We start from the raw sequence: 12505 nt of genomic DNA, 5'->3' as shown, positions 1-12505 counted from the left end.
AGCCGGAGCGGCGGCTGGGAGGGGGAGGGGCGGGGCCGAGCGGCGAGGCGGGGCCGAGCGGCGCGGCGGGGCCGAGCGGCGCTTTCCCGGCCTGAGCGGCAGCGGCAGCGCCCCACCGTGGCCGGCCCGCGCATTAGGCGGGGCCGGGAGACGCGCCGGGGTTGCCGCCCAGACTGGTACCACTCGTCCCTCCACCCCCTGCACAAACAGCCACACGACAGGGGAAGGTTCAGATCTTTTATAGCCCCCAGTGCGAGGAGTGGTTTGGGGGACAGCAGCCCTTCAAGGGAGTCCTCAGTCAGTGGGGACCTGGGAGAAGGATGAGGGAGTGATGAAAGTTTGGGGCATTCAGGAACCTGTTCGGGGTCAGGGCTGGATGTTGGGAACTGCTTTGGGCTGTGCTTTTGATGTTGGGTACCCGTTTCCCACTGGATATCAGATACTGGGCACTGCTCTGGGTCAGGTCTGGATTTTGGTATCCCCTTTGGACTGGATTTATGATGTGGGGAACCTGTTTCATGTCAGATTGTGGATGCTGGCCTCTTCTTTGGGTCAGGTCTAGGCATTAGCATCTGCTTTGTGCTGAATTTATAGTATGAGGAACCTGCTTCATGTTGTATGTTAGGCTCTGCTTCGGGTCAGGTATGGATGTTGGGATCTGCTTTGTGTCCAATTTGGGACACTAGGATCTGTTCTGTGTTGAATTCAGGACATTGGGATCTGCCTTGTGTGGGACTTGGGTCTCCACATCCTGACACGTGTCAAACTCAGGTGGGGACAAAGGCTATCCCCTGAATTGAGTGGTCCCAAACACTGCAGGGCAGCACCCAGAGACTTGGTGTCAGTCTGTCCGTCCATCACAATTCAGCGTGGTACTGCTCCGCTTTGAAGACCTCGCTAGGCTGCATGAAGATACCCTCCATCACCTTCCAGTAGTTATTCTGGCTAGAGGCAGCCATGCCATGCACCTCCTTCTGCCCATGGATGGGCCGCCCGTACTGCTCCCCAGTCACCGAGAGGAAGACATCGGTGGAAGCGTGCTGGAAGCGCACCTCAGCGTCCCGCACCCAGTAGGTCCCACTGCACACCACTGTCCAGTCATCCAGGTAGTCTCCCTCACCAGCCTCCCCGAATGCACTCACCTCCTGTGGGTGAAAATGAGCTTGTTTGGAAGCTGGGAGAAAGTGAGGGGAGCTCAGGAGTGTTGAGCTGGATCCAGAGGGAAAGGAGAAGGACAGAGGAAAGGGTTGGGGAGAGAGGAAGGACCTGTTTGGGACTAGGGCTCTGCTCCCACTTGAAGGATCTAGTTAGGATTCAGGTGCTGGGGGGAGAGGGAGAACTGGTAGGGACTGGAGAGCAAGGTGGTGCTGGTAGGGATACAGTCAGGACCAGAGGGACCCAGTCTGAACTAAGGAACAAGGTGAGAGTGGCAGGGACAGGGAAAATCTAGTGGGGACTGGAGGACAAGATGGGGCAGGCAGGGACATGGAAGACCCAGCCTGCACTGGTGAAACTAGTAGGGACATGGTGCACAAAGGGGATCCAATCGAGACTGGTAGACAGAAGGAAAACCTGGTAAATGACTCAGGGAACCCAGCAGGGCCCAGGTGACAAGGAGAGCCCGGCTGTGCTTGGGGAATGGGGCTGGACCCGCAGCACAAGAAGAGCTCTCCGGGGTGCCAGCGGGTACCTGGTTCCCGGAAAGAGGGGAGGCGAAGCGGTGGCTATGGAGGTTGCGGCCGGTGCCCAGGTGGGTGAGGCGAATGGCTTGCCCGCAGCGCACCGGCGTGCCCCGCTCGCAGACAGCCGCCGTACGGCCCCGCACCCGCCAGTAGCTGTTTCCGTCATCCGCCGCCGACACCCCGGTCACCGACTGCTGCCCGCTGCCTGCAGAAGGAGAGAACCGCGCTCAGGCCCGGCCCGGCAGGGGCAGTGCCCGCACCGCCGAGGGCAGGGGGAGGGTGTCCCGTTACCTGAGCCGTACCGCACGTCGTGCGAGTGCAGACGGACATTGTGCCGCACATTGAGCAGCTTCACCACGGAGCCGCAGGTGACGGGCCCGAGGCCGCCGCGCACTGCCGCGCCCAGCGCCAGCACCAGAACCGGCACCCGCCACCCCGCTGCCATCACCGCCGCCGGAAGCGGATGTGGCGCCGCTCCGCCTGCCCGGAGGTCGCCGCTCGTCTGCTCCGCCCCGCCTCGCTCGCCGCCGCCGCCGCGGAGGCCTCCATTTTCCATCGGCGCCTCGGGTAAGGCCACGCCGGGCGGGACGGGGGCTGGGCGGGGGCGAGCGGCGGTGGCGGCAGCGGCGCGGGAGCGCAAGGCCCTCGTGAGCCCGGGAGCGGTCGCGAGGGGCTGTTGTCAGGGACGCGCTGGGCCTGGGGCGGCTCCGAGGCCTCTGGGGCGGCTTCGAGGCCTGTGCTGGGAAGCTCCGGCGGAGCTGGGCCTCGGTGGGGGCGGTAAGGGCAGTAGGGACGTCCCGGTGCTTAGTGTCGGGGTGGGTCGGAGGCCGCGGTTTGGAGTGATGACGGCAGTGGCGGCCCCTCCGGTCCCGGTTGCTGGCAACGGGTGGGACTGATGGTAGCTGGTGGTGGCTTCTGGGGCGGAGACCCCAGCTGGGACCGTGCCGCAGCGGGGTGACCCGGGCTTGGGGAGCAGGCGAGGCGCTGGACTGCTTCGTGAGGGACTGTTGCCCCGGAGATTGGGGGCTGCCGCAGTCGCCACCCCAACCCCGGCCGTCGGAGCGGGCCCCGCTCCCCTGTGGCAGAGACCGCAGCGAAGCAGACGGCCGCGAAATATTGCTGACATTGTAGGAAGAGGTTGGAGGTGGGAGGTGATGGACATGGAGAGCGTCGCCTACTTTCCTGGAGGGGGTTGAAAAGAGTCAGAGCTTTGTTTATCAGGTTCGTTGACCTTCCAGATCGCCCCGCCTCGGTACGTGTAATTCCTGGGGCAGTGTGGCTAGATTGGCAAACGTCGGACGTGGTCCTTCATGAAAAGCCTGGGAAGGCTGCTGCGGGGATTAATAACTGACTGAAGGGTGGCCAAAAAGGTAGGGATGGGCGATTTTTGCTCAGAGCAAAGTGAAGTTATTGTGGAGGATTTTTTTCTTTCCTGTATGTGGTGATGCAGAGAAGAAAAATTTAACCTTAAGGTATTAGGATAGCTAAACTAGACCGTGGGAAGTTGCAGAGCCCAGATAATACTGAGTGTAGTGTGGTGGGGGAGATATGGCAGCAGTGGGTGCAATGAAGGTGACAAACACTGCAGCAATTGGCTTTATATCAGCTTTTGCTGTTCAGAAGAGAGCTGTTGGTGTCTCAGCAATTGATTCTTTTACAGCGTCAACACCCTGCTGTTACCTAAAAAGGATACTTTGGAATTATTTTAAAGAAGCAAAGGACAAAACAGAAAATATTATTACACTGCCACATAAATTGTTGGCAGTTTGTGCCCTGACTGTTGCTGACAGTTCTGGTTAGCCTGTCTCTAAAGGGGTGCACTGCAAAGGGGAAGCACTGAAAAAGGGCAGTAGGAGCGGCACAGAGGAGCAGATTTGTGAGCAAGTGAAGCCTTTATTTCCTCACCTGCTGACAGGAGATATGATGCAGGTACGTGAAGATGTGGGCAGGTCAGAGAAATCGAGGAGGGAACATCAATTTTCTGTTTCTTACAGGAAATTATGATGCAGCAGGTCTAAAATAAGCAGGCGGAAGTGCTTTTTCACACAACATGCTATTAACCTGTGGCAGTCTGCCACAGGATGTTCTGCCATCCGAGTGGTGGCACCAGTGGAGAGCAGTAAAACCAACGAAGCAGGTATGGGAAGTTCCTCAGCTGCAGTGGCTGGCTGGACTTTCCCTGTCACAGCACCATTGGTCGCCACTCATCATTTTGCTTCTGTGCTCCCTTTGCACCAAGGTGTGAGAGTATCTGGTTTAGGCCCTGACTTCAGAAATGGGTAAAAGAGCTGTAGAAGCTAAATACAAAATTCTGTGTTGCTGGTGCTGTATTAGGGCTGGCAGGCCTCCGTGGATATCACCCCTTCAGAAGTCCCTCTCTGAACCAAAGAGTGGCTCTGAGGGAGAGCTTGGCACTGGCAAGATGCTGATGAGGGTAATCAGTTGTAGTGCAGATGTGTTTGTTAAGCTCATAAACGTCAAATAAAAAGCAGAGTAAATATGATCTTGTCTGAATTCTACGGTGGGACACAGTGTGGAGATCGTTGCTTAGTCATTAGCCTTAAATCCACATGTTCTGGCTCAGCTGTGGCTTGGATGTTGCTTTTTTAAAGAAATCCAAAATAATTTCATTGTGAGCCCTTCAGGGGATGGAATGGAGGCATTACCTTTGCAGTTCCTCGGAGTTTTTCTTAACGAGCCGTTTATTGCTTCAGTCTTTTGTAGATGTACTTGGGATGTGCTAATTTCATGAACCTTTCATTGACAAAAGGAATAGATTCGGCTTCCTTAGGCTCTGCATTTTAATTGAGTCAAGTTTCTCAGCCTTCTTGCAGCACATTCTGAATCCTCTCCCCTCCACTTAACTTTTCTCTATGGAGACATGAGAACTGAGTAAAACTGTCCAGCCCACTCCTGCTGACCTTATCAGAGCTCTGCAGTTTCAGTACTGCCGATGAAGAGACTTACCTGCTCAGGGTCATCCCAGTTAAAAGAGGAGCTTGTGGACTCTGGACAATTACCATTGTGCCCTTGAGCTGAGCACAGTGTGGATGGCCCTGGTTGAAAGCCGAGGTCTTGTAGTTGCTCAGCCCTGAACTGCTCTGGTGTCTCTGCCAAGTGGGAAAGGCCATGCTTGACATAGAGGCACCAGCTCTTCATTGTGCTGTCGCAGAGCTGCTTGCTGCATTGCCCTTGTCTGTAATCTATCCAGGGAAGTGATTGTACCTCTGTACCCAGCACTAGTGAGGGTGCTTCTTGAATACTGCACTCAGTTTTGGGCCCCTCACTACAAGGATACTCTGGCGCTGGAGTGTGTCCAAAGAAGGGCAACAACGCTGATGAAGGGTCTAGAGCACAAGTCTTGTGAGGACCAGCTGAGGCAACTGCATTTTTTTTGTTGTTCTGGAGAAAAGAAGGCTGAGGGAAGACCTTGCTCTCTACAACTACCTGAAAAGAGGTTATGGTGGGGTGGGGTTTGATCTCTTCTCTCAAGTAATAAGTAGTAAGACAAGAGGAAATGTCCTTGGGTTGTGCCAGAGGAGGTTTAGCTTGGACTTGAGGGAAAAAGTACTTCCCCAAAAGGGTCATCAAGCCCTGGAACAGGACAGGGAAGTGCTGGAGTCTCCATCCCTGGACGGATTTAAAAGATTTGTAGATGTGGTGCTGAGCAATGTGGTTTAGTGGTGGACTTGACAGTACTGAGTTAATGGTTGAACTTCATGATTTTAAAGGTCTTTTCCAACCAAAATGATTCTATGACACTGACCAGTGTGTAATGACTGTAGGGTGCCTTTGGGGCAAATATGTAATCTATAGGAGCCTGTCTGCTTGTGTACAGGTAGGCATGCAGAGTTGGGCATGGTCTCCCTATCTTTGTGGTGCTCTAGTGCACCTTAGTCCTTGCTTCCGTGCTGCAGCAGTCTCTGGGAGTGTGCCAGGAACAGGGATGCTGCTGCACTGCTCTGAGGAAAGGCAAATAGCATGATAGAGCTTGGCTGGGCCAATGTTCTCAGTCTTTCAACCCTGTTCAAGCCAGACAAGGGGTGTTGCTAGAGTGCAGTTGTCCCTGTGTGACTAAGAGTTTGAGGGGCCCTGCTTCTGTACCTCCACTAGTGCTGTTTGCAGTCTTTTGTCTGCCTCCTTCTCCTGTGTTATTTCAAATGAAGGCCCCCTCTGACACAGTGGGAGAGGCACCTGTAGTCCATATCTGATTCAACATCTCCTTCGTAATAGTTACGCTTGCTTCTGTTTGCTGTGCAAAGTGACATCCCCTCTGTCCTGAAAACACCCAGTTTTGTGGGTGGTTGGCTTGTATGGAACCTGCTCAACTGGATCATTAAATAAGACAGGTTTCCTAAGTCCTGGCTGTTCCCTGTGTCCAGACAAATTTGATTTGACATGCACTGAAATTGCCAGAAAATGGTAGAACAAGTGATGAGGAAGAAAGGTGAAATTGTGAGCAAAGTGCTTTGCTGGCAGAGAGCAGTAAAACTGTACATGGTGCTGTGATGAGGGGCTTGCTTTCTGGATGGATTCCTGGTTTGGTTGTGGACAGGAGGGATATGAGGTTATTAGACTTGGAGATGCTCTCAGAACAGCCACTAAGCCTGTGGTTTTATGTGTGCTAATGCATCCTGATGAATACCTCTAGAAGAAGAATTGATGAGAAGGTGTGAAGTTGACAGTTGTCTACAGGCTGCTGAACATGATAATTCATGTTCCTCTGCTGTGTGTTACACAATTCTTCAGGGGCATTTGATTCAGGACTATGAATTTAATGAGCCTCTGCACCACCCTCTCAAGTGTTATTTCTGAGAAGGATGCTTAAATACATGTGTGCAACTCGTATAGTGTCCTCTCAAGGATGGGGCTCACACAGTGCTCATGCACCAACCCAGAGCAGCCATGTCCTGTCTGAGTGCAAAGCAGTAGCTTTGGCCTGCTGCAATTTCTGCCTGTCTGGAGCATCACAAATGGATGTTGGCCACAACCGTGTAATCCGCAGCCAAGGAGTACGAGCTGGTATCTGCTCGTGTCTGAAATCTGGCAGAGGTCTTCCCCCTGGCTTTGTTGTGGGCTTTCTTTAATGAGATACAGCTGACTTTGGAGCTAGTGGTGTTTCAAGACTTAAAAGATTATCCAAAATCAGCCTGGCATGCTTTGTTGTTGTTTTCTTTAACTGGGAAACAAGTCCCTGTTTTCCTCTGAGTTCTTGTGTTTGTGCACCAGATGTGTGGATCTCGGGGCACAACAAGGAGTCCCATGCATGAGAAGCGTCATGACCAAACCCTGATGAGATTGTCCTGAATGGGGCTTGCTTCCTTCAGCTGCTTGTTTGCAGTGGGGAATTTATTATGGGAACTTTTAGAAGCATGTTTGTTTTAAGTACCCTTCCCTGGTGTAAAGAATGCTTTTCTCATCTTTTTCTCTCTTTTTTTTTTTGATGTTAAATTACATCACATTTAATTTAACATGGAGGTTTTGGCTTTAGATCTGACACCTCCTCTGAGCTTCGTTTTGTACCTTCCCAAAGACTGGTTCTTCTTCCTGGGCTGGTGCTTTCATCTTCACAGCCATTTGAGGAATTGGTTTGGTTTTTCTTGTAGCTGACTTCTGTAAGCTTCTGTTGTTTTCATGTGTGTAAAAAAGAACTAAAACCAAAAAAAAAATCCATTGAAAAATTTCTATGTGACAGCAAGTTTTGTAACCACAAGAGGTTGAAGGCTCAGGAAGACCAAACTTGAGCCATGTCTTTATGCACACACTTTCCTTTGTGCTAGCCTTGATTTGTACTGCTGCCAGAATACCCAGTTGGGGAAAAACATCCAACCAAAGATTCAGGATGTAGAAAACACCGTGCTTCTGTAGTGTCTTGTTACTTTCTAATCTCTGGACAGAGACCCCTGGCCTGGAACATCCCATCCTTGGCTCCAGCTGTGTGCGACAATGGAATTGGGCAGCTGCAGCTCCCAGTCCCAGCTCTACAGCAGTCTCCAAGGCCTCTCTCCTGTTTCCTCTGTGGGGCTCTGCAGAACCTTGCTAACAGCCTGCAATGGCAACTCAAGGCTCTTTTCAGAGTTGCCCTGGCTTCGTTAACTGCGAGAGGATTAATCAAATTAAGATCCTAATTAGTTGGACTGCATGCCTGACACCATGCAGCATGGGTGGCAGCATGGGGTTGTTTTCCTGGCCTTGTGGGAGGAGGTGGAGGGGCTGAAGGGGTTTGACTGCCTGCACCATTTCAGCTGCAGCTGGGAGCTGGGCTCTGTAACAAATGCTGCGGTGACAGGTCCTGTCCTGCTCACTGAGACATGCGTTAACAGGAGCTAGCAGCACTTGGCTGCTGGCTTCACTTGCCTAATCTTTGGTGACAGGGATGTCCAGGCAAGGTGGACACTGGGTAATTTAGGGCCTTGATAGATAATGTGAAACTCTCTGTCCTTAGCTGTCTTCTCTCCAAAACCCACATGGGGGAAGTGCTTGCATTTTGCTTGCTCAGCTGATGTGATGGATGTCTCCTCTTTCCCCAGCTGCTGTGGAGCAGTGTGTGAGACGCCACAGCCATGTCTGACTTTGTAGAAAGTGAAGCAGAGGAGTCGGAGGAGGAGTACAACCAGGATGGGGAGGTTGTGCCCAGGGTAACCAAGAAGTTTGTAGAGGAAGATGAGGATGGTGAGTCTGCCTGTTTGTTCTGAGTTTGCTGGATTGTCTGTGTGCCTTGTTGCACTGTTTCACATCCCATGACTGCAGATGGAGCAGTAACTCTGCTGTAATAGCAGGGCCATCTGTAGTCGATAATCTCAGCTGTTTAAGTGCCTCTCTTCCTGAAAGCACTTAGGTGGCTTTTGTATTTGCCAGTAGAAAACACACTGCTTCACCCCTGGGGTACTTGCAGTCACACAATTTCATAGTAAACAGTAAAACAGAGGAGTTCTTCTAGTGTGACCACTCCACCTGTTCCCTCTGCAGTAAGAGCATGAGACCATGAGACAGGAAGTGGGATTCTGGCACGAGCAGCTGGCTCCATTCTGTGCCAGTAAAAGCATTCAGTTATAACTTTTTGTGTGGATGGTGTGAAGGAAGATGCTGTTTGCACAGAAGAAGACAGATAACCAATGAGTAAATGTCTACCACTTGCTGTTCCCCATCCCAGATGAGGAAGAGGAAGAGCTGAATCTTGATGATCAAGATGAGCAGGGTAATCTGAAGGGATTCATCAACGATGATGATGATGAGGAAGAGGAGGAGGAAGCCAGTGACTCTGGAGACTCTGAGGATGATGTTGGCCACAAAAAGAGAAAGCGCAGTAAGTTTTGTCGTGATAGTTCATAACAGGCCACAGTGTAATGCTGTCGCTCTGTCCTGGCTGTCTGCATGGGCTGGGTAAGCTAAAGCCACCTTCTTGATTGGGAGAGTGTAATTCATCTCTGCTTTCTTCTCAGCTTTTGATGACCGCCTGGAGGATGATGATTTTGACCTCATTGAAGAGAACTTGGGTGTCAAAGTCAAAAGAGTGAGTTGTGCTCCCTTGCCATTGTTAATGGTGTAGTGTGTCTTAGCACGATGGAGGGTGGGCTCTTGCCTGGAGGGAGAGAGTGGTGTGTCTGCTTCTGCCCTCTTGGAAAGGGAGAGCTGAGTGTTTGAAGGGAGGAGGATCTTTCCCTGCCCAGGCAACTGGAAGCTGGCTTTCCAGTTTGCAAAAGCACTTTCCTCTGGTTCCTAAAGCCTGCTGTACTCCTCCCATCTCTGCAAGTCAGTCTTGCAAGAGGCCATTTTAGAGTAACGTTTTCTGGCATGGTGCTAACCTCAGCATCAGCACAGGCTGTTGTGGGCTTTGAGGCTCCTCGCTAACTCTCCCAGAGACACATGAAGCCAGGCTGGCATTGATGGTGGCAGCATGCAAGTTACACAGGCCTGGGTGTGGTGCAATTCTTGGTAGGTGGTTATGTTGGGTGCACAGTGCCCAGTGGTCGGGGCTTCATCCTGCAGAGGAAGGGCAGTTCTGGCCTGGCAGAGACCACACTGAACTTGAGTGTCCATGCTGGGAGCTCTGGGCACTAACAAGGCTGTTTGCTCGCAGCAAAAATTCAGGCGTGTGCGAAAAATGTCTGATGATGAGGATGATGAAGAGGAAGACTATGGAAAAGAAGAGCATGAGAAGGAAGCCATTGCTGAAGAAATATTTCAGGATGGTGAAGGCGAGGAGGGAGGGGAAGCTGTTGAAGCTCCTGTTGCTCCACCAGAAGAGGAAGAGGAGGAGGAGGAAGATGAATCTGGTGAGTATGGATGTTCAGTTCCATCCAAAATTTGTCCTAGGATTAAAGCACAGGAACCAAATTAAGACTTTGAGCTAGAAGTAACCAAAGGCGGTAGCATAGCTGTGGTCAAGCCCTTGCTGCTCTGATTAGTACAGTCTTCAGAACTGAAATGTCTTGGAGTGACAGGTTTAGTTTGTCTGTACTGCTTTGTCCAGAAACACATATGCTGAGGTGGTGAATGTCTCCTCTAAGCTGCCTCCAAAGTGAAAATACTTCAAAGTAAAGAAGTCAAGGCACTGTTTAGTACCTAGTAGCCCAATGCACACCTGCCCTACTTCTCTGCAGCATCAGCCCTTCGCTGCTGCTAGTACCATACTGAACAAGTTTCAAGAATTATTCCTATCTCCTGTCTGAAGCAGCAAGACCTCATTGCACTGGGCTGTAGATAGCTGCCAAATGGCTTTTCCTGTGCTTGGAAGTTTGCTTTAGATTGTTTTTGTGGTTCAGACTCCTGGAATGTCTGAGGTTGGTGTAGGAGATGCAGTGAGTAGCAGAGCAGACTGACAGCCAGCAGCAGCTTGAGTCTTAGTGAAAGCTCAAAATTGCACTGACTGAGCTGAACTTTATCAGAGGTACCAGTGGAATATGAAAGTGTTCTGACTACTAAATTGTTTCTCAATGTCCAGACATTGATGACTTCATTGTGGATGACGATGGACAACCTCTGAAGAAGCCAAAATGGCGAAAGAAGCTCCCTGGATACACAGATGCGTAAGTACTGATTGGAAGTTGGCCTGGAGCCTTGAAAAGAGTGCTCAGCTTACCTGATTCTTGCAACTGCAGAGTGATTCAGCTTGTGGTTGGAGACTTCTGGTCTCTTTCCCCAAAGGAACTGGGTAGATTGAAACATGGAGCTTTTAGTCTGTGATTTCTTAAACATCTCAACTTCTTTATTCCCCTGGATTGTTTTGATACTAAAACTAGTCCCTTAAGAGAAGTATTTGCATGGAAAGCTCAAGAAGTTGTGTTCCTATCCATGTTTTTGTCAGTCTAGGTGCAAAACTAACTCTTAGACTTGAGTGCTTGGCCCTCTCTGTGTGTCTAGAGTGATGTTTTGTGAACTGGACCATAGGGCTGAACAATCATTTTTTGCCTTCCAGTGCTTTGCAGGAAGCCCAGGAAATCTTTGGTGTGGACTTTGACTATGATGAGTTTGAGAAGTACAATGAGTACGATGAGGAGATGGAGGAGGAGTATGAGTATGAGGATGAAGAGACTGAGGGGGAGACCCGTGTACGCCCCAAAAAGGCTGCCAAGAAACGTGTCAGCCGACGTAGTATCTTTGAGATGTATGAACCCAGCGAGCTGGAGAGCAGTCACCTGACAGACCAGGACAATGAGATCCGCATGACAGACATGCCTGAGAGGTTCCAGGTGAGGGAAGTGGGTGCAATAGCATTTCATCTTCCACTGAATACAGCAGACTTGGGACCTGCAGGTGGACCTTCTCAACTGGCTGCTAGCATCTCTTTTTCCCTACTTGAAGATCCCACCTGTCAAATGTGTGGGCTAAAAGTCTGCTTTCAGACGTAGTGGTGACATTGTGAAGTAGCTGTGTAAGCCTAGGTTTAGCTGGTCTTGGTTTCTCTTCGGCCACTGGGTGCCAGTGTTGCACTCCTGGGAGTGATGCAAGGGGTTGTGCTCTGCTGAGATGTCCTTTATGCTGGATGCTGTTAGTAGTGTTTAGAGTTACATCTCTGGATATCAGGAGTGAAGCTGCAGTGGCACTGAAGGTTAACTAGGATTTTCTAGGCTACCTATACACCAGCCCACATGTACCTGTTCTGTACAAGGTGTTTCTGTGACACACTTTAATCCAAGTGAGTGAAACTTGCAGTGATCTCAGTGTGGAGTCCTGTTTGTGCTGCTAGGAATTGTTCTGGTATCTCATGTTTTTGTCTTCATTTTACCCTGTAATCAGGTTTTCCCTGAGCAGTCCATGTTCCTCATCTTGCTTAACTGTATGTTACTGGAATTCTGTGCTGAGGCTTGTCACTTTCCTTTGTAAAATGAGACATCTGAGCCTGCCAGCTCTTCAGAAGGAGCCTTTTTTTCCCCCCTGCCAGTGTGCATTGCACAAGGGAACTCTGTGTGTAAGGTCTTCTGGCCATATGTGGCCTGTTCACACGGTTTGTTATCTTCACGGATGTCAGGATGATGGAAGGAGAACTGGCAGGGACTAAATGCCCAGAGAGGGTTTGGTTTTCATTCCATTATTCTATGGGTGCAGCAAGAAAAGCAATGGCAAGGTTAGAACAAACACAGATGGATTGGAACAGAAGATGTCACTGCAGAGGGGCCAGAAGTCTGGTAGGAAGTGAGGGTAGCCTGATTTGATCATCATGGAAGGTTTCACACCATTGCAGGCTTCTCCACAGAGAGCTGTTAGCTATCCTTAATCTGGTGTAGAGCTGATGCAAGTTTCCTGTTTGCTCAGAAGATGCAGACATTGAGATGCTGTCCTCATGAAAGCCCTATGAGTAGAACAGAGCCCACAGGCAATCT

At 50.8% G+C, this 12505-nt stretch overlaps 2 protein-coding genes across 3 annotated transcripts in view; one reads left to right on the top strand and one right to left on the bottom strand.

The window, feature by feature from the left end:
* Positions 1-230: 230 nt before the first annotated feature.
* On the bottom strand, positions 231-2141 carry SDF2 (stromal cell derived factor 2). Its single transcript, XM_054167100.1, has 3 exons — positions 1974-2141; positions 1691-1887; positions 231-1145 (listed from the first exon to the last, which is right to left on the bottom strand). The coding sequence occupies exons 1-3, from the start codon at positions 2125-2127 to the stop codon at positions 858-860; spliced, it is 639 nt and encodes a 212-aa protein (XP_054023075.1). The 5' UTR covers positions 2128-2141; the 3' UTR covers positions 231-857.
* A 25-nt stretch (positions 2142-2166) lies between these two features.
* Positions 2167-12505, top strand: part of SUPT6H (SPT6 homolog, histone chaperone and transcription elongation factor) — a 29790-nt gene continuing 19451 nt past the window's right edge. For both annotated transcript variants that reach the window (XM_054167098.1, XM_054167099.1), the window contains exons 1-7: positions 2167-2249; positions 8213-8354; positions 8836-8988; positions 9125-9195; positions 9763-9958; positions 10627-10711; positions 11101-11374. In XM_054167098.1, the coding sequence (XP_054023073.1) occupies positions 8246-8354; positions 8836-8988; positions 9125-9195; positions 9763-9958; positions 10627-10711; positions 11101-11374 (888 nt within the window). In that variant the 5' untranslated portion in view covers positions 2167-2249; positions 8213-8245. The remainder of the gene's footprint in view (positions 2250-8212; positions 8355-8835; positions 8989-9124; positions 9196-9762; positions 9959-10626; positions 10712-11100; positions 11375-12505) is intronic.

Source organism: Dryobates pubescens, chromosome 13, assembly GCF_014839835.1.
Source record: "Dryobates pubescens isolate bDryPub1 chromosome 13, bDryPub1.pri, whole genome shotgun sequence".
Lineage (NCBI taxonomy): Eukaryota > Metazoa > Chordata > Aves > Piciformes > Picidae > Dryobates > Dryobates pubescens.
Note: the sequence above shows the minus strand (reverse complement) of the source record. Positions and strands in the feature narration are given on the sequence as shown.